Below are 23339 nucleotides of genomic sequence, written 5' to 3'. Positions count from 1 at the left end.
AATAGCAGACAAACCAGCGGCAGCTGTCCGTTGGGCCCACAAGGGGAGCGCGGTGGGCCAGGGGTCTCTGTCCAGGGCTCACGGTCCCAACGTCAGCCGCAGTGGGCCTGGCTCGGACAAGTACTGGAGCCTGGGGAGCCCCTGGGCCTCTGCGGCCACCTAGCCACACCTCAGGGGGCAGGGCACACGCTGTTTCTTGGGTGGGGGCAGAGTGCCCAGCCCGGGGGGGCCGGAGCCTGGGCTGGGACGGCCCAGCTGAGCCGGCCCGCCTCACCGCTCTGGGGCCTGAGCCCGCTTCACCGGAAGCACGCGAACAGGCTACCGCTGCAAGTTCATGTTTTATTTCCAATGGTTTTGGAGCTTTGTTGATTTTTGCATTTTTGTAAAAAAAGAAAGTTTTCACTTAATTCATTGAAAGCCCTTTCGTGCTGAGCCCAAGGGGGGGAGGGGCTGGGGCCAGACCCTCTGAAGCCCTCTGGCCCCCACCCCAGACACCAGCGCCGGGAGTGGGGTGGCTTCCCCCACCCACTCCGCCCTCCCGTCCCGCCGCATCTCTCTGTACAGAACGAGTTTTAGAATGGAAGCTAAAACACACTACACGTCGGACAGGCACGCACACACACGCACACGGGCGTCCACGCCGCACGGGGCGGGACGCCAGCTGCACTCGGAGAGCACCAAGGAATGCATACGGAGCCCCTCGGGGAGGGGGCAGGGCCTGAGCCCCTGGTCCTCACAGTCCGCAGACCCTCCCTACCGATTGCCCTGCTAGCTGCCAGAGGGAGGGGTGGGGGCACGGGGCGGGGGGCAGTGCCAGAAGAGGAGGGACTGCCGGGGGTGATAGATAGGGCAGTGCCAGCCTGGTGGGTGGCCCTGGGGCCAGGGAGGCTGCTCCCGAGACCTGGGGGAGAGGACTGAGGCCGAGCCCCGGCCTCAGGAACCCGAGGGGCTTCAAGGGCCCAGGGGTGGGAGCTCGGAGCGGGCTGCGGCCAGCCCCGAATTGAATACACGTCTGGTAAAGCTAGGACCTGGGCGGGCCCGGAGCCCTGGCACACCCTCGGGCCTCACTGCCAGGAGCCCGCAGGCCCCGCCTCCTGCCCTGGCCCGGGGAGGTGGGGTGAACAGGGCCTGCCCTGAAGGCTCGTCCCCTCCCCTCGGCCCGTCCAGCTTCCATCCTTCCCTGCTCAGGCCCCAAGAAGTTAAAAATAGTTAGTTCCTACATAAAAAAGAGAAACAGATCCCCTGCCAAAAGGCTGGTGGAAGAAGAGGGGAAGTGGGACAGGTAGGGAGTGGGCAGAGGGAGGACTGCAAAATAGTTGCTTCTTTTAAAAAGTGCTTGGTAAGTCTGTTTAAAGTGTGTGTCTATATCTGTGTCGAGATATACACACAGACACTGTTCACACTGGCCGCCCACGCACACCTGCATACGCACAGAATGTATACATATACATAATCATATACATATACATATACATGTACATACATACATACATACATACATATATATACTTTAAAAAGTCCTAGGTGGGAAGAGCTGAGCCAGGCCGGGGCCGGGCCCGCGGGGTCACGACTGCAGCGCGTGGGCCCGGCCCGGCTGGCAGACGGGGCACTCGCTGACCTCGGCGCACAGCTCGCACAGCACGGCGTGTTGGCACGGCAGCACCGCTCGGTTCTGCTCCTGACACTTAAGGCATTTCACCGACTGCATGTGGAACACGGCCTGCGGGGAGCGGGCGCCGAGGTCAGGGGCCTGGCCTGGGCGGGAGGAGGGCGCTGAGGCACAGAGCCCGCGGGGCTGCTCCCAGGCCCCCCTGCTCGGCAGCCCCCAGCCTGAGGGCTCTTCCTCACACTGGTCTCCTAGTGACCCCAGGTCCCCGGAGAGGGCAGTGGTGTGCCCGAGGCCACGGCCACAGGTGGGCTACGGTGCCGGAGGCCTGGGGAAGGAAGGACCGTTCCTCCCACGGTGCGAGGCCCCGGGGGCCCAGCCGGTCTGCAGCGTCTGCGTGTTGTGCAGCGCAGAGAGCCCGGCAAGGCTAGCGTGGCTCAGGCTCGGGGCACACCCACCTTCCCAGGTGCCCCTTCTCACCACCCCCGGGCGTGGCGTGCTCTCCCTCGCTCCCCGCCAGCTGCCGGGCAGGGGCTCGCAGGGGGAGGGCGGCCGGCCCCACAGCAGTGTGGGCCCCCTGCAGCCCAGCCCTCGCTGTGGCCGCGTACACCCCCACCCAGGGCTTCCCGGCCCTCCGGGCTGACCTTGTCCACCTGCTCCAGGCGGGCCCGCAGCTGCTTCTGGAGGGAGTAGAGGGTGGAGAGCGAGAGGGCCTCCAGGTCGGAGAAGGCGGGCAGGGCCTGCGGGTCGGGCCCCGAGTGCAGCCGCTCCAGCTCCTCCTTCAGCTTCTTCACCTGCACCTCCAGGGCGTCCCGCTGCTCGCGGGCCAGCTCGCACTCGGCGCCGGCCGTGCTGGCCCGCTCCCCGGCCTCCTCTGCCTCCTTCTTCCAGGCATCACAAGCCTGTGGGCCAAACACGCAGAGTGCGTCATGGGGGCCCCCCGCCCCCGCCCAGGGCACATCTCTGGGAGCCCGCCGAGCCACTGTGGCTGTGGGGCCCGCTTGCAGCAGGCCAGCAGTCCAGGGAGGAGGCAGGGAGGCGGCTGACACTGTCTGCAGAGAGGAGAGGTTTCAGGAGCTGCAAGAGACCCTCTGTGGGCAGGGAAGGGGGCAGAGCCTGGCTGGAGGGCCCACCCTCGAACCAAGAACCCTGACTTGAGCCCTGGAGAGTCAGGGCTTCTTGGGAGAGGCCAGTGGTGCCTGGGACCGGACCACATAAACAGCTCGCAGAGTCCCAGGTCTGGGACACCAGCCACCCCGGGGCCCGACAGGGGAAGGAGAACAAAACCGAGTTTCTGCTCTGTTCTCCAGGACCCTGGCTTCCCCCACTCCCTGTGCCCCGTACCTGCTTGGCCTGCTTCCAGGACTCCTCCCACTGCTTGATGGTGCCGTTGGCTTCGTCCAGCTCTTGCTGAAGCCGGGCCAGCTCGGCAGCCCCTGGCCCCGACAGGAAGGCAGGGGAAGTGCCCGGGGAGAAGCTTCCAGAGGCAAAGTGTTCCCAGATGCTGCTGTTCATCCCATTCAGACCTGCCCAGGAAGGAGAGGAGCATCAGTGCCCTGGAGGGCCCTGCCCTGCCCGCCCGGGGCTCCGGGGGCCGCTGCGCGAGGCATGGCGGCGTCAGGCGGAGCCCGTGCGGGGGTGTGTAGGTGCTGCAGTCGAGTCAGACCTGCTGTGTTGCCATCTGCTACCTGTCGGCTGCCACTTAAATTCTGAGTCTCAAGATCCTCATCCACCAAACAGGGTGACCCAGGGGCTGGGGGAGAGCTGTGGGGGAGCTGCCTGTGAAAGGGGTGATCGTGGAGCCCTGAGGCTGGGTGGAGCGGAGCTTTCTCGCACCCTGGGGTGGGGCCCGGGAGGAGGTTCAGGAGAACGACGGGCCGGAGCCTCGGGTGACGGCAGAGCTGGAGCGGCAAGAGCTCCAGGGGCCCAGGCCCGCCCCCATGTGGTGACAGGAAGTGGAACCAGGACCCAGCCAGGCCATCTGAGCACCCCCGGCCACTCTCTCCCGTCGGCCGCACGGCACGCTCACGTGCTGCCCACCGATGTCTGCGGACACTGCTCACGCCCTGCTCTGTGGCCCTCAGGGCAGCCCCCACCTTCCAGAGCAGGGCCCACACCCACCTCCGCCCTTGTTCTGCCCACCGCATTGTCCTAGTGACGTCTTCCCGGCTTCCTTTCCCACCAATCCAGCCAGGACGCTCCGGAACCCAGTGGATTTAGGACAGTGCCGCCTAAGAAACACTGGTGCACCCACAACATGACGGACGGGTCCTGGGTGGAGAGCATGCGGTGTGTGCTGTCTCCGAGTCCACCTGACTTGTCCTGGAGGTGGGGGCCCAAGGCCACCTCCCCAGCATACCGTCCCAGCCACAAGCTCTGCCTGAACACCTCTCCACACCCAGGTGGCATTTAATCTCTTGGAGAGGAGCCACCCCTCAGAGACGGCCCTCCTGACCACATCTAGGTGAGGTTCCTTGTTACTCTGAACCCCAGCCCCAGCCCTCTGACTCCACGCAGCAGCCCCAAGTATGAGCTAATGTCTGGCCCCCTGCCGCCCCCAGGGGCCATGGTGCCACGTCAGCAGGCACTGCTGAGCTCATACTGTACCTATAAAACTGCTCAATAGCCACACGGAGAAGGAGTGGATGTGTGGCGAGTAAGCCTCCGCCATATGGGACAAGTCAGACAAATAGAAGACGAAGCATTTGAGCCCTGGCTGGTGTGGCTCAGTGGACCGAGCACCGGCCTGTGAACCAAAGGGTTGCCGGTTCAACTCCCAGTCAGGGCACATGCCCACACTGCATGCCAGGTCCCCAGTACGAGGCATGTGAGAGGCAACCACACATGGATGTTTCTCTCCCTCTTTCTCCCTCCCTTCCCCTCTCTCTCTAAAAAAAAAAAAAAAAGACATTTTAAGCTGTCGGTGTCACCACAAATCAGAAGGATGCGCGGGGACACACAGCACAGCACAGCACAGGGAGTGCAGGCGATGCTGCTGCAGTGACCGCGTGCAGTGCAGGCCGAGTGGGGCCGAACTGTCGGGGGTCGCTGCACAGTGTCCGGTCGTCGCACCACTATGCTGCGCACCTGAAACCCACAGTGTCCACTGTAACTGGAAAAAGACCCAACACACCTGAAAGGGGCTGAGACGTCCCTGTGCTGCCCTGACCTCTGGAGGGAGACGGGGAAGGCCCCACCCAGCCTGGTGAGAGTCAGTGGCTCAGTGCGACCTGGACGTCCCGCACCCTCCGGGGAGGGATTTCCAAGCTCCCCGGACAGCAGCAGGGTGCGGAAGTAAGAGGAGCCACTGCTGTTCGTGGAGAGGCAGCGGGCTGGGCGCTTGCTGTTTCGCCATCCTTGCTGTTGCCTCAGTGCACAGTCAAGCCAGCGCCCGCACTCGAGGAGATGAGGACCCTGCACGTGGCAGGTAGCGGAGCCTGCAGGCCTGTGTGCCACACTCTAACAACTAGGCCTGGCCTGCAAGAAGGCCACCCCGAGCCTGGGCTGTGCCATTCAGACCTCCCCCTCGGCCTCCTGCGAACCTGGCTGCAGCCCGCCCGCCTCCGGGAGCCCCGGGTACCTGGGGGAACTGGCACCCTGGCGCCAAGAGCAGAAGCGGGCTCCGGCGGCTCTGAGCAGCCATGTCTCGCCGCGCACCGGCCCTGTGCCTCGCCCTTCACCCGAGCCTCACCGCCACTTCCGAGGCGGTGCTGCCGCCACACCCGTCTCACAGCAGAAAGGAAGGCCGGGAGGCTGAGTCGCTCGTCCAAGACCACACAGTAAGGGAGTTGTGGGACAGAGCCCTGGCCCTCCCCCAGCGCCCGAGCCCCGCCCTCACCGCCTCCCTGCTCTGCTCTGGCCGTGGACAGAGGCCCAGGCACTCGCCAAAGCCCAGGTTCCCGCCCCAGGTCTCAGCGAGCCGCGCCCACGCTCACCCAAGGACCCATGGGATGCCGAGGTCCCCAAAAACGTGTTTTCTGACTGGCTCAGGTGGGCCTGGGGCTGCTGCAGGAAATGCGAGGAGAGGCTGACCGGAGGGGACGGGGACGCCGAGTGGAAGGAGGCCGAGCTGCCCAGGGAGCCGGGGATGTTCACGGGAGCAGAGCTCTGCAGCAGACTGCCACCTGCGCGGGGGCCAGGGGGCGGGCCGGGTGAGGGCAGGCAGCCACGCGGGGCGGCCAGGCAGGGGGCTGCTGCACCCCACCCCCCACCCCGGGCCGGGCGGACCCCCGGGTGCCCTCCCACACCGCCCTGCCCGCCCGCAACCCAGTACCGATTGTGATGCTGCCCGGGTGGGGAACTGTGCTGTTGTCGAAAGTCTTCTCCAGGGCTGCCACCCCGAACTCGTTCAGGTCCAGGTCGTCCAGGGCAGACTCTAGGGGCAGAGCGACCAGGGTCTGAGCCTCCCAGCCTCTGGGGGCGCAGACCCCGCAGTCCCAGGCCTCACCGCACGGACCCGCCTGCCCCTCACGACCCGTTTCCTGCCCCACCTCCTCTCCACGCTCGGGTCTCACTGGGCTGCTCCTCTCTCGAGCCTCTGCCCCTGCCCCTGCCCGGCCGCTCCTCTGCCACACCAACCCCGACGCCCCGCCAAGTCCAGCTCGGACGGCTCTGCTCTCTGAGGCCTGCTCTGACGCCCCAGGGGGAACCCAGGCCTGGCTGGGGTTCCTGCCTCGGACGGAGGCCTCGCCTCCTGACGCTAGGGTGCGTGTCTCGTCCCGGCGCCCGCCCAGGGCAGGCCCGTCTCTGGGCCATCAGCGGCCAACGAGCAACAGAAGCCTGACAAATGCCGCTGCGCTCTGCGGAGCTGGGCCGCGGGTGGGAGCAGTGCCCCTCCCTGAGGTCGAGGACAAGGTCCCCGTGCCGCACGCCCGGTCTCTGCACGAGGACCCGGCACAAAGCGGCCGCTGACAGAGAAGAGCAGCGGCTTCCGCGGCCAGGAAGGCTGAGGGCAGCCGTGCGGGGAGCGGGAACCGAAGGATGCGCATCGGGGACGAGGATGCGCGTCGGGGACGAGACCGCACGTGCCCGGGGAGGGGCACCTCTGGTCTGCTGTGAGGGCAGGTCTCGGCCCGACACCCTGGGTCCGCACCCCCTCCGCTCAACAGCCCGGGTGCCGACCCTGGCTCCCTCCAGTCGGACGGCTAATGTGGCCACGTGCTGGTCCGAGTCTCACTCCAGAGACCTAGCGTCTCTGACGCCAGCCCCAGTCCTGGACTCGGCAACGGAAACGGCCTGATTACCTATGACCGACTCTACCGTGTCGCTGGTGGGGTAGAAGGGCAGAGCATTTGCGTTCATGCCAGGGACGCTGCTGGTGCCCGCAGGGCTAGGGGGAGTAGCTGCCAGGCTGGAGGTGATGCTAGAAGAGATGCTTGAGGTCAGGGGGCTGCCCACGGGGGGGAGGAGGCCCAGCATGTCCTGCAACGAGAGAGCGAGGAGAGGCGATGGGATGCCCGCCCGGAAGGCCAGGGGCTGGCGACGGGGGTGGGTAGGGCAGAAGGAAACGGGGCACCCCCGGCCTTGTCTGGGTGCCCCCATGCCCACATGGGGCCCTGCCCACTCAACACCTAGTTGAGAGAGAGGCTGAAGTTGGAGGGGTGCGGCTAGGAGGCTGCAGGGCCCACTCACCCCACCATCCTGCACCGGGTGGGGAGCAGTGAGTCCAGGGCCTGGTGTAGTGCAGACGCTCAATACGTAATCTGTGCCGGGCTGATGGGTGAGTCTGGGGGGAGGGCTCCAGGGCCTGACCTACCCTCTCTGGACTGGGGCCAGGGCCCCCCTTAGTCCTGCCCTCGGCTTGTGAGGGAAGCACGCCCCCCACTCTGCAGCCTCCTGGGGTTCTGGGCCCGGCCCGTGCACAGCAGATGCCAGAAGGGGGCTGAGAATCCGGTACCTGTTTGGGCTGAAGCAGAGGCTGCTCTTGACTCCTGGGCTCCAGTGAGTGGGGTTTTAACTTGGCCTGAGAGCAGAAGGTTCGAGAGCAGGGGGCGAGTGTGAGGCTAGCAGAGCCCAGGCCCCCCAACCTGCCACGGCTCACGGAGGCTGCCGGCGCCAGGGGCCAGGCACCCGCAGACCCCTGCATGCACGTGCACCTGCTCCCCTCCACCACCCTGGGGACCACGGGGTGGCTCCTCCCCGCCGACCCCAGGCCTCAGACGAGCTCGTCAGGGACAGCGTCTGCCCCGCCCAGAGCCCTGCCATGTCAAGGTGGCACAGGGCACGGAAGGGACCAGACACGGGGTTAGGAGGCCAGGGTGGGCGCCCCGGCTGCTCCTGGGGCCGCTGTGACGCCGGGTGGGGCGCTCAGCCTCTCCGGCCTGCCCGTCTCTGCCTGTGGGACGGGAGGCCTCGCTCACTGTGCTCAGGCTCCAAGGGGCCAGGGACAGGGGCTGCCCGGAGCAGGACAGCCTCCGCGGCGCGGAGAGGGCGGGCCCCACCGTACTGCTCTTCTCATCCCTTACCTGGCATTTGAAATTTTTCAGGAACTCGGCTCCCACCTGGTCTTCCCTCTCGAAGCCAGGAGCCTTCTTATAGCTGCCGGGGGCGAGGCCGGACTCCCCAGGGAAGACGATGCCCTCCAGGTTCGGGGGCTTCCTCAGGGAGCCCGGCGGGGAGCCGCAGAGGTTCGACGGGCTGCCTAGGCTGCTGTTTCTACAGAGGAGCTGCGGAGAAGGGGGGGAGTGGGCCGGCGGGCGATGCACAGGCTGGGGCGCCGCCCACCCTCCAGCCCCTCCTCGGGGGGCGCTTCTTCAGCAGCCTGGGAAACGCCTTCCGTTTCCCCTGCCAACGGGCACAGCTGCCGCCCAGGAGACCCAGAACCTCGTGAGGGAACCCTGTGTGTGTGGGGGGGGGGGGTGGCGACAGAAGGCTTTATCATCCCTTCTCCCCACTCTACCCAGGCTAACGTAGGCTCTGGGGACACTGACCACCCTCCTCCCACTTCACAGAGAAAAGAACCCTGGGCAGAAAGGGCGGAACCCCAAGGCTTCCCCCAAGCACAGGCTCATGGGGGCGGGGGGTGCGAGAAGCAGGGGCTGGCTCCCAGGCGGGCCCCCGGATGGGCACGTACGGCGCTGAGGTCGGGGGCGTGCGGGCTGGAGGGGCTCACGGGCACCGAGTCCCCGGCGGCCGACGGCATGTACAGGACGGGGCCCGGCTGGGTGGGGCTGGGCACGGCGGAGGGGGGCTGCAGGTCCTCGCCGAGGGGAGGCTCTGCAAGAGACGGCGGCCGAGTGTCCACAGGCTCCCGAGCCAGAAGGGCCTCTGGGACCCTGCATCACCCTGTACGTAAAGGGAAGGCTCCTGCCTTGTTTCTATTAATACTGTGCACCCAGCACTTACTGGGTGCCACGCGAGCAGCACTAATTGTGACTCTCCAGTGACTGGAAGACACAAGTGACCTCACGGTCTCCACTTTACAGACAAGGCACCTGGGGCTCAGAGAGACAAGGTGAGTCTCCCAAGGGGACAGAACCCAGAAACAGAAGAACTGGGATTCAAACCCCGACCTGCACAACTCCGAAGCCTGAACCGTGCATGGGTTCTCTGTGCTGCCTCCACCGGCGGTCCCAGTGCCCAAGGCTGGGGACCACCTCCGTGCCGAGAACACCTTCCCTCTCCCCGGGCCCTCAGTCCACCTGCCACTCTAACTCCGGGGAGGTCTGGGCCTGGGGAGAGGCGAAGGGCAGCCAGAGCGGTGGCTCGGGGGGACACAGGCTGGGACACAAGCCCCGTCTGCGACGGGCAGTGGCGGCCTGGAGGGCAGCGTGCGGCGTGGGGCAGCACCGTCCGGTGCGGCAGCCCCGGGCCACGCGGGGCTGGGGGCACTCAGGACGCGGCTGCTCTAAACTGAGGCGTGCAGCAGCTGTTCCAACACCCGCTTTCCAGGACAGTTTGAAAAAAGCAGTAAAATGTCGTGATGGTTTTCTGTATGGTTTTTGAAATACCACTTTACAGTGGAGTAAATAAAGACACGTTCAAGTTAATTTAGCCTATTTGTTTTGCTTACTTTCATGTGGTGCCTAGAGTATCTAAAGCGATACAGGCAAGCTGCATCATTTTGACTGGACAGCTCTGCCCTCAGCAGGGCTCAGCACGGCAGGGCGCCGCATTCAGTGCGCTGTCTGCCATGCGTGTGGCCTGGGGTGGCGGCTGGGACCTGCCTAGTGGGCTCTGGGGGGGTGCCCCCCGCCCCCGAGCCTCAGCAGAGGGTGGGGGAGGGGAGGGCGGAGAGGACACGCCTCAGGTCAGTGGGGGCAGCTTACGTTCTACGTGGGCAAAGGCGCAGAAGGGTCCTCGGGGACAGCTGCCCGACTGCTGCATGTCGTTGCACTTGGTGGATTTATAGATCTGGAGGGACAGGGCAGAGCAGAGGCAGCTCAGGCTGGGGCCCAGAGGGCCAGGCAGGCACAGCCTCCAGCGTGGGCGGTCCGCTTACTAACGGGCCCCTTTCTCCTCCCTGTTCCACACTGCTACTCTGAGAGCTACTCTGCCCTGCCAACTGCCTGCTCAGACCCTGAGGCAGACACTGCTGCCCCTGTTGGAGGATGCCCCCGCTCCTGGGGTCAGGGGTCCAACCAGCCCTGACGCAGCCCTCAGAGAGAGTCTGTCCACGCTGCTTCACACCCAGGGCCTTGTCTTGGCCAGAGCTGCAACCTCCGAACCCACCTCTGGGCACTCGGAAGGCCAAGGTCACAGGCAGCCTGGGCGGGGGTCTAGGTTGGGACCTACACTCAGCCAACTTTCTTAAAAATTTATTTAGTTATCTTTGGAGGGGGGAAGGAGGGAGAAAAACATCAATGTGTGGTTGCCTGCTGCACGCCCCCCCACACCTGGGGACCTGGCCCACAATCCAGGCATGTGCCCTGACTGGGAATCGAACCAGCGACCCTGTGGTTCGAAGCCCGGAGCTCAGTCCACTGAGCCGCACCAGCCAGCTTGGTCTAAGTCTCCACCCTGCTGTCCACAGTCCCTGTAAGGCAACCTGTTCACGTGCCCACTGCAGCGTGTCCTGGTCTCCATGCAACCAGGGGAAGGGACAGCATGTGCTTCTAGGCACCTGACACAAGATCTCGGGACACGGAACATGGCTCAGGGCACACCCCAGGGCCAGCGGGCTGGGGAACCGTGGCAGGGAGGCCACTTGTACCCTAGGCTCCGGTCTGGAACAGGGCAACTGTTCAGGGCTGTCTTATTTTTTCATCTGGGCGTCCCTGGATTATAACCACCACGAGTAATGCAAGAGCGGCCAGGGCACTGGGCCGAGTCCAGGCCCCCTCTGCTGGAGGCTGGGGGAGGGCTGGGAACAGAGGGCTGCGTGGTGAGCGTGGGCGCAAACGGGAGAAGCTGCCAGGTGAAGGAGCGGGGCTCCTTCAGGCATTGCTGGCTGGGGAGCCTGTGGCTCCGAGTCCCTCTGCCAGGATGGAGGGAGTCCAGACGGGCTCTGCCTAGCGGCCGCCCGCCCCCCAAAGACCCGCCCGGCCCCCAGGCCCACCTCCGGGTGGAACTGCTGCTCCGTGCGCGTGTGGCAGTACTGGCAGGCGTCCCCGTTCTCACACTTGCCGGGGTCTCCCCACTCATCCCCGTGCTTCACGTTTGGACACGGTGATGACCTGGTCCAAAGAGAGGGCGGGGTCACATGGGTGTCAGGGGGGCGATCAGGACCTGGGGGGCGCCAACGAGACGAGACCCCAGCCCCACAGGCCGGAAGCCTGGCTGTGCGGTGACCGCCACCACCCTTTCTGCACATGGCATGGCCCCACATCCTCATGCCAGGAGAGGAGGATCCCGCAGGCCCCCCAGAGCTCTGCCATTCTGACTGCCCCCCCCCCACCCCGTACCCGGGCCTCCCTGCATCCCTGCGAGCGAAATGGGGGCAGCCTCTGCCAGGACCCACCCCCCAGCCCCGTCCCCCTACGGCTGACCTGTATTTGTGTTTCCGGGGGCTCCGCCGCCGGTCCTTGCTGTTGTGGTAGTAGGGGCAGGCGTAGCCCTGGCGGCACAGCCTCGGGGGCTTCTTGCAGGGCTCCGTCTTGTAGTTCCCCAGCACATACGCGGTCTCTGCGCAGGGGCCAGAGGCAGGGGTGAGGTGGGTGGGGTGGGGGGCAGGAAGGAGGAGCCGCTGGGAAGGGTCTGGGAGCGGAGGCTTCCATGAGGTATACGCAGGGACGCCCTTCCACAGGCCAAAGTCAGGCCCGAGACAGCCCAGGGGAGAGAGAGGGTGGATGCTGTCCTCCGCCTTCTGGGGGCGCTCTCAGCTCCCAGGGTACAGAGGGTGCCCTGAGGAGGTTCAAGAACACACACACTTGCACTTCTTTACATGCACAAGTATGTATGTCTGGAAGCCCTGAGAAATTTGGGGTGCAACTGGGATGATGGGAACAGGGCAAGGTGCGTCTGGGGAACCCCCCTAGTAACTCCCCTGACCCCCCGACAGTGTTTGGCTGGATGCAAGGCGGAGCTGTCCCCGCCTCCCAGCAGGGGTGGCGTGAGCCACGTCCTTGGGGCAGCTCTGGGCGGGGCAGGGGTGGGGACAAACGCCCAGCAGGAGCCTGGCCACCTTCACCTTGCCACCTCGGCTCTTCACCAAGGATCTTCTCTATCATGGCATGGCTTGCAGCCCCAGCGGACGGGCCCTCTGTGCTGCCTTCCACCGTGGGCTGTCCATTCTGCAAGGCCTCCATGGCCTGCAGCTCCCTGGGAGGAGAAGACAGAGAGCTCAGGGAAGGGGCATGAGGGGAGGAGCCGGGGCACTGGCCCTGCGCTCTATGCGTGGTGCTCACCGCGTGGGCAGCCAGACCCCCACCCAGTCCACAGCCGTCGGCCCAGCGCTGCAGCCAGCCCACCTGATGTCGTAGACAGGGGAGCGGAGGTCATGGGGCCCGTGGGCGAAAGCGCAGTGCAGGCCGTTTTTGGTGCAGTTGCCTTTTGAGTCCGTCTCGTGGATGCAGATTCCAGTTTTGTAGTAGCGCAGGTGGTACCTGCGTTCAGTGTCCCCTGTGGTCCTGTGCAGGAACGGGCACCTGCGACACGGAAGTGGGGGTGGTCACTTACCAGGCCCCTGCAGCCTGGGCTCCCAGCCCCGCCCTCCCCTGGGATCGGTCAGTGCGCCGGTGGTGGGTCGAGGAGGCAGGCAGTGACGAGTCCTGCAGAGGCACGGAGCCACCCCCACGCCAGTCCGTGCCGCAGCCTGAAGGGGACCCAGGAGGGCCTGGCAGTCCGGCTTCAGCCCGCTCAGCACGTCCCCCTAGAGGCTGTCCCGAAAAGCAGCTCTGGGAGGGGCGGGCACCCCTGGGAGAAGACACGCTGCTCAGACCAGGGGTCCCGGAGGAGCAAAGGCCTCGAGTGTGCCCTGAGGGTGTCATTGGGCTGGGAGGGGGTCAGCAAGCTGTGACCTCTGTGAGAGGCGTGCTGGTGCGGGGATGGGTGAGTCGCGCCCAGGGGAGCCACCGCTGCGAGGCTGAAACACTGGAATGATGGGGTCAGCGAATGTCCCCTCTCACGGAGGTTCCTCGGTTTGCCACCTCCGTGTTGTGGGTTTTCCAAGAGCACGGTGGTAAAATCTTTAGGGTCAGCAACACGGGGGACTGGAGAGGCTGTGTCTCTGCCTCGCCCTGCGCGGAACTGGGACGGGTAGAGGCAGGCTGTGGAGAGGGTCCTAGGGACCTGCAGGGGACCGTGACTGAAGACCCAGGAAGCCCCTCTGGTTTGGAGATGGGGCCCTTAGGCTCAGCAGAGGAGAGGCCTGTGCAGGGCTCCCCGTGAGTGCGGAAAGGAGGATGGGCCCCCCCGGAGGCTGCAGGGTCTGAGCGCAGGGCCAGGCTGCAGAGCAGCCCCACAGCAGCCTCAGCTGGCCGCTCAGGCTTTGCCAGGCCTCCGCTGAGGGCCCGCGGCCCAGGAGACGCGGGGCTCCCCGCCGAGGGCAGGCTGGAGGACACTCACTCGTCGCCCTCCGGGCAGAGGCCCGTGGCCTCGTCGTACTTGGTGCAGTAGACGTCGGGGCTGTAGTTGAACGTGCCGTCCCGACGGCGGATGGAGCGGCGGCGGCGCTGGTTCACGAAGTGCCAGTGGAAGCAGGTGTAGGGCCGATGCTGCGTGCATTTGTGCTGCACGAAGAGCGGGCACTGCTCCGTGCGGAACTCCTTCAGGTACCTGCAGGGACAGCCCCACGGTTGGCGCGCCGGGAGCAGAGAACGAAGCCCCTCGTTTCCCAGCAAGAAGCTGGCCGCCAGAGTCCCCCGAGGGCCCTGTTCTGGGGTGCTAGTTTCAGGGCGACACTGGAGGAGGCCCAGAGCAAAGGCTGGACCTCAGCATGTGGCTCTCTCCCCTGCCCAGGTCCTAAGACAGCCTGAAGGGCAGGAGCCATAGACCACAGGCTCTCAGCGGTCAGCTGCCTGCCATGTGACCCGTGGAGGGTTTAATTAGTGGCCTGTTCTCTGAGCCCTCCCTGAGGTCTCCCAGCAGCAAGGGCTGCAAGCAAGAGCTTGCAGAACCCCCCCGGACCTTCCCTCGGGAATCTCTGCTGCCCGGGTCTGCCTGCCGATTTCGGAGTCCTCACCCCGTCCCAGAAGCAGTGCTGGGCCCCAGGAGGCTGCTGCTTTTGAGCTCAAAGCCCAGGTCACAGGTGTCCCTCTGGACTCCTGACTCACATCATTACTGCCCTTCCTACCTCCCCCCAGACACATCTCCTTGCACGACCCAGGTAAGCGTTTGCGAAGGAGCTCACAGTAGAAAGAAGCATCTAAAGAGAATCTCCCTCTCGGCCTGGCCTGCCCCGAGCCATCTCACAGATGAGCACCCGCAGCAGCTGGGGCCATCACATCCTGGCTGACCCGGGGACCTAGGGGCTCTGCCTGTTCCTATGGCCTCCCCCCGACCTCCGCCTGCCTCCTTTGCTCTGCATGTGACAGCCAAGATGCCCCCAGAGTTCCTCTCCCAGGCCCCACCCCCTGGAGCGCCCCAGAGCCGCTTATCCCGTCACAAAACATAGCACCCACCCGTCTCTGTCCCCCCCCGCCGGCCCCCGTGTCTGTGCAGAGGGTTTCTCAGATCTGCCCCTGCCCCCCAGGGAAATAGGCAAGCAATGCGGTTCTCTTCATCCCCTCACGCCCTAACCATGCAGGCAACAAACAGCTGGGTAGAGCATGTGAGGCCAGTGAGGAGGAGGATGCTTCTAGAAGGTGCAGAAGAGAGTGCGGAAGGAGCTACAAACTGACCTGAAACAACGGTCTAGGTTTAGAGGACACGGGTCAAAGGCCAGAGGGTCCAGCTCACACCTTCGGCTCATGCCAGGATACCCTGGGCCCATGGGAGGTGTGGGGGCAGGTGGGCCCAGGGCTGAGACTGCAGACAGGTTTTCTTCAATGGTAGTAAAAAGTGTGGGGAAGTGTCTGGGGTGCGGGAGCAGGGAGCAGGGCAGGGGCCGGGCGCTCCCTGAGGAACACAGGGGTGTCCGGGGCATGTCCAGATGGGGCTGTCCAGGGCAGTGAAGTCTCCAAATGGAGCCCTGTGTCCACTCAGCACACCTTTGGCACCTACTAGGTCCAGGCACAGCGGTGGGCACCGAGGACACGGACGAAGCAGGCGCTTGTCCTCAGAAAGCCCGTTTCCACGGGAGAGACGCCAGGAGCAGGTGGAACCAACCGAGTGCGGGGAGAGTCACGAGGTAGGTTCGCGCTGGGCAGTCTGGGAACCTAGCGTTAGGACCCCGGCCCCAGGGAGCTTGCAGTGGGGAGAGGGGCAGGGAGGGGCTTGTGGGTGAAGAGTATGGGAAGGGGTGTTTCAGGCACAGGGCACGGTATGAGCTTAGGAACAGTACGTCTGGGTCCGAGAGCTCCAGCACCCTTGTGGGATGTGAATGGGGTAGGAGAGGAACCGGAAAGGGGGAGGGGGAGGTGAGGTGCAGGCGGAGCCAAATTTCAGGGATGCCGTGGCCAGGGCCCAGGCGCATTCTGAGATGCCGGGTAGAAGCCCCCGAGGCTCCCTCGGCCTGGGGCTCCCCTGGTCGCTCTGGCACTGGGACACGAGGCCGGGACTCGAGGTCCGTCCCCATCTCCCGTCTGCGTGCACAGAAAGTTGCACCTAGTGCTGTACAGAGGCGCCACACCCTGGCACTGAGTGAGGACGCCCTTCCCCGACACTAGGCTGGGCCCTCCGGGGCAGCACACACTCCCCCGACTTTGGACCCACGAGGAGACCGACTCTGGAAGAAAGGGGTGGGGGGAGTGGGGGGGACGCAGGCTGGGCCCGGGCTGGGAGCAGAGAACGAGGGCCAGGACCGCCCGCTTCCACGGCGGCAGTCGGTAAACACAACTCAGGTAAACAAGACCCGTTGGCACGCGCTGAAAAATTACTCATCGTTTATCTGACACTCCGATCTAGCTGGTGTCCGTGCCTCAGCCGACAGCCGGAGAGGTGACAGGGAAGAACTCAGGAAGAACTAGAGTCCTCCCGACTCCGGGCACGGCCCGCCCCGCTGGGGAAAGGAGGGTCCTGGCGAGCCCACTCCCTGGGGCAGCCCTGTCTGCGGTGCCCGTGCAGGACGCCAGGGCTCCCCGGCGTCCCACCTGACGGGAGCACCCCAGGGGACAGACACAGGGGCAACAAACGACACCGTTTTAAGCCTCTTCATTTCCACTCCCACAGCTCAGGGACCCGGTTCCTTTTAGTAAACCGGTCTTCCGGCCTCTCCTCCGTCTGTCTAGTTTACCCTGTATAGTCCTACTACTCTTCTGGGAGCCCAAGCTTAACCCTCACCTTATTAAAAGCCTTCAGCTTCCCCCGGTTGCCACCGATAAGCAAATCGAGAGCCTGGAACCCCAGGCCCTGCTCGCCTGGCCCGGGGTCCTTCCCCAGCCTCATTCCGCGGGACCCCTCTCCGTTCCTGCCGCTCACAACTGCGGTCCTTGCGAACAGAGGGCCTCCCCTCTCCCTGCCCCACCCCGCCTGTGCTCGCATGCCCTTCCTCACCTGCAGAAATCTTCCAAGGCTGAATCCCGTGGTAACGAGTCTTCTGATGCTACCACCTCGAGGCCTTCCCTGGCCTCGTCCCCTCCTGCCCTGTCATCAGCGAAAAGTTACCATCTCTGAGGTTTTTGCAGCACTTTCTCTCGACATTCCTCACAGCTCTTATCCTGCACTGCATATTAGTTAGTAACGTGTATGGTTTTCCCTAATACTGGAGTATAAAGTCCTTGGTGCCAGGCACATAAGAACCCAGGACAGGCCCGGCTGGTGTGGCTCAGTGGACTGAGCACTGGCCTGAGAACCAAAGGGTCCCCCATTCGATCCCCAGGCAGGGCACAGGCCTGGGTTATGGGCCAGGTCCCCAGTAGGGGGCGTGCAAGAGGCAACCACACACTGACATTTCCCTCTCTTTCTTCCTCTCTAAAATAAATAAAACCTAAAAAAAAAAAAAAAGACCCCAGTACACTGACAAAGTTGACTATTACAAGAAATAAAAATGTCTCAGAAAGAGCGAAGTCCACAAAACAATCCCAACAGTTCCGGACGCTGCCGGCAGGGCAGAGCCTGCCCGCTGGAGCCTGGCCCCGGGCCCCGGGCCCTGGCGGAAGGCACTGCAGAGCAGGGAACCTGACACCTGGCCGAGAGGACACCCCAACCTGCGGAAAGCCCCTCGTGAGCAAGGGGGTGGGACGACCGGATCCGGGTGGCAGAGAGAGCCCGCTTTCAACCAACCACAACTAGATGAAAGAAATGAAGGAACTCTGAACTTTGCATCGTTCACGAAACTTACCACCCACCACCCAGGAGCCGACGCTGGGTCCGAGTCTCCTGTGCTCCCCTCAACCGTGTGGCACCGGGCGACACGGTGCCCATGAGGCAAGGAGAAAACCACTTACAGATCACTCTTTTGTGTTTTCATGGACTGAAGTGAACATAAATTTCCAGTGAAAACGCTGAACTGTCTCCATGAAACTCCACCCCACCTCCCCACTTCAAAGGCGTGAAAGCTCAGCACGGACAAACTGACGGGCAGAGGCGCCTGGGAAACAAGCCCCGGGGTCCAGCGGAGAAGGGAAGTCTCCACGATCTGGGGGTTGGGGGCACGGGCCCAGTCTCCCGAGCGGACACCCACAAGCCCGAGGAGAGAAGCCAGTGAACCTAGACTGGCTCCAAGCTGAGAGGCCTCAGTGACCCGCTGCGGCCAGGACCGAGGTAAGAAACCACTCAGGCCCCGAGTGAGGGAGGGCCGTCGGAGAGAGCCGGGCCGGGCCGTGGGCCAGTGAAGGGCTCCCCAGAGCTCGGGCCCTGCCGCTGGCCGGGGCTCCGCCCTCGCACTCACTCTGCGACGGCCGACTTCCCATCAGTCGTCCCCAACTCCTTCCAGGACACGGCATTGACTATCTTACAGTTTACTGACCAATGCGAAACATTATTATAAAAGTAACGTGCCCCCTTGAAGGGCAAAATCACCCTTTTTGGTAAAATTTCTCCCAGTATTTATTTTTACACAGGTAGCATCATAAAGTGCTACACTGCTTTACAGAACTATTCATACTTTTCTCTAAAAACTTTAAAAATAAAATATGGGCGTCTAGGGTTTTTTTAAATAAAAATCAAATAATACTTTCAACATTTATTGGATTATCTTCTGAAATTCTAAGTAACAGCCAAAGCCAGGCTACTTGAAATCTAAATTAAATCACTAGCACCCTACACCAACAGTGATGACACAGCAGAGAGTAGGAATAAATGCAGCACATTGTATCCCTCTTAAAGAGGTGTTAAATCAAGCGCTCAACTGCTACAAGCTCAATTTCCAGCCACACTTTAAACCCCACCCCCAGACTCACCAGCTGGGGTGTTTCACTTGCTCTCTCCTAGGGAGGTGTACGAGAACTTGAACAAACTGAATGAACAGAAAGTACTATACGTGCCTGATAGAAAAACCACGCGCGTTCAGAGGCAAGGGGGACTCAGAGGCAGGGGGACGAAGTGGCTGCCACGGTGGCCCGGACCCAGCCCCTGCTGCCTCCCCCACGGTGCTCAGCACGGCCTCACTGCCCCGCTCCCTCCCGGACAAGACAAGCTTTGGAGCGGGCGCGGCAAGCCTTTGCTGTCAAGGACCGGATAGTAAGTAGTATTTTAGACTTAGAGGGTCAGGACACCGAACTGAGGATATTATGAGGATACTTATATAACAAGAGAAAACAAATTTCCGTATGTATTTTATTGATAAATTCAAAATATAATAATAATTGGCCACAACTGTTGTAATGCAGGTCTACTAAGAAGAATGGAGTTGGGAGGGGTAACATTTGCCGGGTTGAGGCCCCGTTCATCAAAATTACAAATGTTCATCATTAATGCTAACTCTGTAACAGAATTCTATGTGTCTCATCTTTGAAAATGTGTCTTCACAGAAGTAGGTACTGCCAATAAATACCGTTATTCCACAAACATGATTTTAGTTGAGGATATTCATCTCTTAGGAGATATTTCTAGACTTTAATTGTCTTGATATTTGCATTTAAATCCCTTCCAGTTGAAGGCCTGGTGTACACTGCTTAGGTGCACAGGTAAACGGACTCTGAAACACAGGCATTTCCTTTGTATTCGTATCAAGATGCAAAACTGCGGTCGGAACTGTTGTTTGTGTTCGGGAATCGTGCTCACGATAACCCTGTGTACGAATGGAGGTCCGCCTTTAGCTTCGGACGGCGCAGCGTACCAGGCGGCTTCACAGCTCACGGCTCGAACGTGAGCTGTCGAAACGAGTTGACTGCGGCGTAAGGTCTGCACATAAACAACTTGCCGTGCAACTGCAGGGTGCGTTCACTAAGAAGCATTATGAAGTCTGCAGCAAAAGCTAATTTCCAAAGCCATTCACTGTTCAATGATGGTAGTTGGAAATGATTCTTCTCATTCAAAAAAATTGTAATCTCAGCCCTGAACTGAAAAAGTTACAAGGAAGCCTCACCACTGCTAAGCAAGCCATCAAACGGCTGTGCAGCGGAGCGTGTCAGAATATTCAGCTTCTATTTCTGACAATTCCCGACACTGACGACGGGCCAGCCAGCCCACAAGGGGCAGTGCCGTTCAGCACTGAGCCGAAACGCTCGCCACACACGACAGAGTCAGAGACGCTCCACGGAGAGCCTGCTGATGAGCAAGGCAACGAGTGACTGTGGCTTTCAACACCTTCCCTCCGCCTAAGCTCTGGGACTGTCTGCTGTGGTCGCCCAGGGCTCGGACGGTCCCGATCTGCACACCGCTGTCTTCTGCCCTCACAGCAGCCCTACTGGCCGCCTGCCCCACACCTGCTCCTGAAGAGAAGTGTGGTCAGAGCGCTCACACGTCGTGGCTGACCGGAGACTTCATTTCCAAGTTTGAGAATAAAATATTCTTAAGTTATAAGAGCAGATAAATAGATTAAGAATACTAAATTACTTAAGTGTGATATATATGTACGTATATAAATATACACGTATCTTACAATTTGTTAAAAATCTTTCCTCTTTTCTAAAGAGCTTTAGGGAAATTACTAGCAGTTCTACGCTGTTTTTATAAGACATACACATTCTGTTTTGATATCAAACCTAATCCAGAAACCATACAATTTTATAACAATAATCACACCAGTGGGAGTTGGCAAAAAATGACTTTTAAAAAGCAAGGCCAAATAAAACTGAAATTGGTGCTTGGCCAGTGTCTGGACAATTCTGATAAAGGGCCATGCAGCTACAGAGATCTGGCTTCCAAGTCTTCCGAAGCGACCCTGGTTTAGAACGCTCTCTGCGGCAGAAAAAGAAAGCAAACAAATAAATGTCCAGTGAATTCTGAGTATGCCTGAACCTTTAAGGCAGGCTTTGATCCCAGAGCTGACTTTTAGCCTAAAAGCCCTGTAATAAGGCCAGAGTGAGCCTCCCAAGTGACGACAGAGGTACCTGACACAGAGACAGACGGACAGACAGACAGACACACGGCAGCCCACGAGGGCCAGGGGCCCTTCGCTAAGCCAACGCTTCCGGGTGGGCAGCCACCCACTGGCCACTGCCTCCACCCACTGGTCACTGAGAGGGCCTGACCCCTGTGAGCTGGGCTAGCCCGACAACTAGCAAGAGCCAGGAAGCCACGATGCTGACGTAGAACTGGTCCTGTGCGCCCCTAGTTCGTTCTTTCTAGAACCATCGCCCCCTTGCCCTAAGGACCCTGGAACTGGTAATGCTGAGGAGGGTCAGTGGCTGAGCACCTCAGCCACTGACCCGGGAGGACAGGACTCCCGCTCCCGCTCCTTAAATTAGGGAGCACCTCGACTGGACGCAGCTTTCCTGCACACAGATGGTCTGGAAAACCTCCGAGCCGACGAGCATTTCAGTGTTACGTGTAAACCAGTGTCACTTTGTACACTGTTTTCTGCACAACCGAGTCTCTGGCCCTGGGAGGGCAGATCCATTCACAGCACAAACCCTTCATGAAAGACACAGGCAGCCTGATGGAGGCTGTACGGAGGACGCGACTGAAGTTCAAGTGGGTGCAGAAGAGAGGGGTGTGCCCTGAGGATGACCCCAACCCAACCCACGTGGGCCCTAGGAGATGAAGACCCTCTGGTGGGGAGACAGCCCAGGAAGGTGTTCAGATGAGGGCTGCCGGAGGGAAGAGCAACGCAGCCCAAAGCAGTGACCTGGACCCAGGGCACACGCCCGTGAGCGTAGCCTTTTATGCCCTGCGCAGCGCTGGGCGCTGGGGCAGGCACCTGACGTACGAGAACTCACTCAGCCCTCACAGTGGCCGCAGAGGCACTGCTGCTGCCCTCCGGAGACTGGCACCCGGAGAGGGAGGTCACTGCCCCGGGCCCCACAGCAAACAAGGGCACAGCTGGACCCACACAGTCGGCCCTGGAGCCAGCGTTCTAACCGTCACGCTGACTGCCGACTTCGCTCCTCCTGACCGAGAAGCGGGGAAAACGAGAGCCGTGGCAAGCAAGCAAGCACGAGCCTGGAGGCTGCGCGAGACGCGCCGGGGGCTGCCTGATGGGCCCTAATTACACCCCAAAACAGCCACTAAAAATAACAACGGAGATGTTAATTTTAACATGCTCTACTGAATATTTAATATTCATTTTGTGTACTCATTATAAAGGACTCTCAGTTCCATAGAAAAAACTGTTTGCTTGTTTAAATAAGAAAATGCAGATCCGCGTTTCTAACTTACGCCGTGTTTGGAGGGGCATGATTCACACGGACCCCGAGTGGCAGGCTAACAAATGCCTGGCCCCTCTCGGCAGTGAAAGTGACACAGAAAAGACACAGCACTGTTCTCGCCGACGTTAACAGAAGCTCAGACACTACTGAAAACTTTCAGATCATGAAGAACCCACCCCAAGGTTCTTACCAACCTCTTCTCTTCTAAGCCCAAGCACCACTCTTCAATGGGTAGTTCTGGGACGAGGCCAGAACGTCACAGGGAGGTAGGGACGTGGGCCCTCCCCCTCCTCATAAGTCATTCTGTTAGGACTTACAGTGGCCATATGGTGTTTCAAACACTAATTGGAAACAAATGAGTCAATGTAAGAATGCAAAAAGCAAACTGTGAGATCAAGAACAGGGAGCCCTGGCTGGTGTGGCTCAGTGGACTGAGCGCAGACCTGTGAACCGAAAGGTCGCAGGTTCAATTACCAGTCAGGGCACGTGCCTGGGCTGTGGGCCAAGTTCCCACTTGGGGGTGTGGGAGAAGCAACCGATCAATGTTTCTCTCCCTCTCTTCACTCTCTAAAAGTAAACAGAATCTTAAAAAAAAAAAGGAAAAGGAAGAAACATTTCAGTAAGCTCAGATGTGACGCGACGACACTGTCCCAGGCCTTAGATTCTTCTTTGTCTCCTAAGTACATTGAGCACCGACAGGAAAAAGGTCCCCTCACAGAGAATGCTGTGAGGTTTTTAACGCGCTAGACTCCTCTCCATCTTCTCCGCCTCAGCTCCTGATACTGCTGTCACATGCTACACACTGGCAAAGAAAAACGGGGTGAGAGTTGAAGGATCTTACAGAGAAATAATAAAAAAATTGCTGTGACTACTTGAACTAAAACATTATGACCCCCGATATCGTTTTAAATGCCTAGAACACACGGCCTGTCCTCAGAGCAACACCCATGTGAACGTGGAAACAGCCGACACGACAGCTGAGGGCTGTGACCCACCACTGCACTGTAGCAGAACAGCACCCTTCTCTTCCACCTCCACCCACCCTGGGAAATGAGTACAATTCACTCTACAAGTGCACTGGGAAAAACATGCTTGTTCCTTACAGTGGCTGTCAACGCAGACACGATTTCAAGTACGACTGCCAACTACCAGCAGTCTCAAACTTGCTGAGCGTCCACTCCTTATCTCGAAAGCACCTCCGCAGACGCACGTGGGGGCACGTTCACTAGAGGGCTGGGGCAAGGGGCGGAGCTCCTTTCCGCCCAGTGCGGGCTTGCCCACACGGAAGGACGCTGCTGAGCCCGGGGGGAACGTGTGCCCTAAGGCCGCTCTAGCAGTAGGAACTCACACAGGTTGATTTTTTTAAAACCCCTTTCTTAAAAGTATTAAGATGTAATATACACAACATAAAAATTCACCGTTTTCAAGCGTACTGTTTTTTAGCACATTTAACATGTTGCATAACCATCACCAATTCCAGAACACTGCCATCACTCTGTAAGTATGTCTTACACCTGTGGCCATATGCACTGACTTTGCCCGAAGTCTCTAACAGATATCTCTGT

General features: G+C 61.0%; 1 protein-coding gene across 1 annotated transcript in view; it reads right to left on the bottom strand.

Moving 5' to 3' along the window:
- Positions 1-325: 325 nt before the first annotated feature.
- The window catches only part of UNK (unk zinc finger), a 29188-nt gene continuing 6174 nt past the window's right edge, over positions 326-23339 (bottom strand). The window contains exons 2-16 of the mRNA XM_045836096.1: positions 13550-13759; positions 12454-12630; positions 12174-12304; positions 11533-11668; positions 11103-11220; positions 9874-9958; positions 8679-8821; positions 8071-8271; positions 7503-7568; positions 6850-7027; positions 5880-5981; positions 5542-5730; positions 2951-3132; positions 2251-2508; positions 326-1720 (exon numbers count right to left, since the gene is read on the bottom strand). Of these exons, the coding sequence (XP_045692052.1) occupies positions 1565-1720; positions 2251-2508; positions 2951-3132; positions 5542-5730; positions 5880-5981; positions 6850-7027; positions 7503-7568; positions 8071-8271; positions 8679-8821; positions 9874-9958; positions 11103-11220; positions 11533-11668; positions 12174-12304; positions 12454-12630; positions 13550-13759 (2332 nt within the window). The 3' untranslated portion in view covers positions 326-1564. The remainder of the gene's footprint in view (positions 1721-2250; positions 2509-2950; positions 3133-5541; positions 5731-5879; positions 5982-6849; positions 7028-7502; positions 7569-8070; positions 8272-8678; positions 8822-9873; positions 9959-11102; positions 11221-11532; positions 11669-12173; positions 12305-12453; positions 12631-13549; positions 13760-23339) is intronic.

Source organism: Phyllostomus hastatus, unplaced genomic scaffold (genome assembly GCF_019186645.2).
Source record: "Phyllostomus hastatus isolate PE091 unplaced genomic scaffold, TTU_PhHast_1.1 phas_contig_210, whole genome shotgun sequence".
NCBI classification, from domain to species: domain Eukaryota; kingdom Metazoa; phylum Chordata; class Mammalia; order Chiroptera; family Phyllostomidae; genus Phyllostomus; species Phyllostomus hastatus.
The sequence above is the reverse complement of the archived record's forward strand: the minus strand, read 5'-3'. Positions and strand labels throughout refer to the sequence as shown.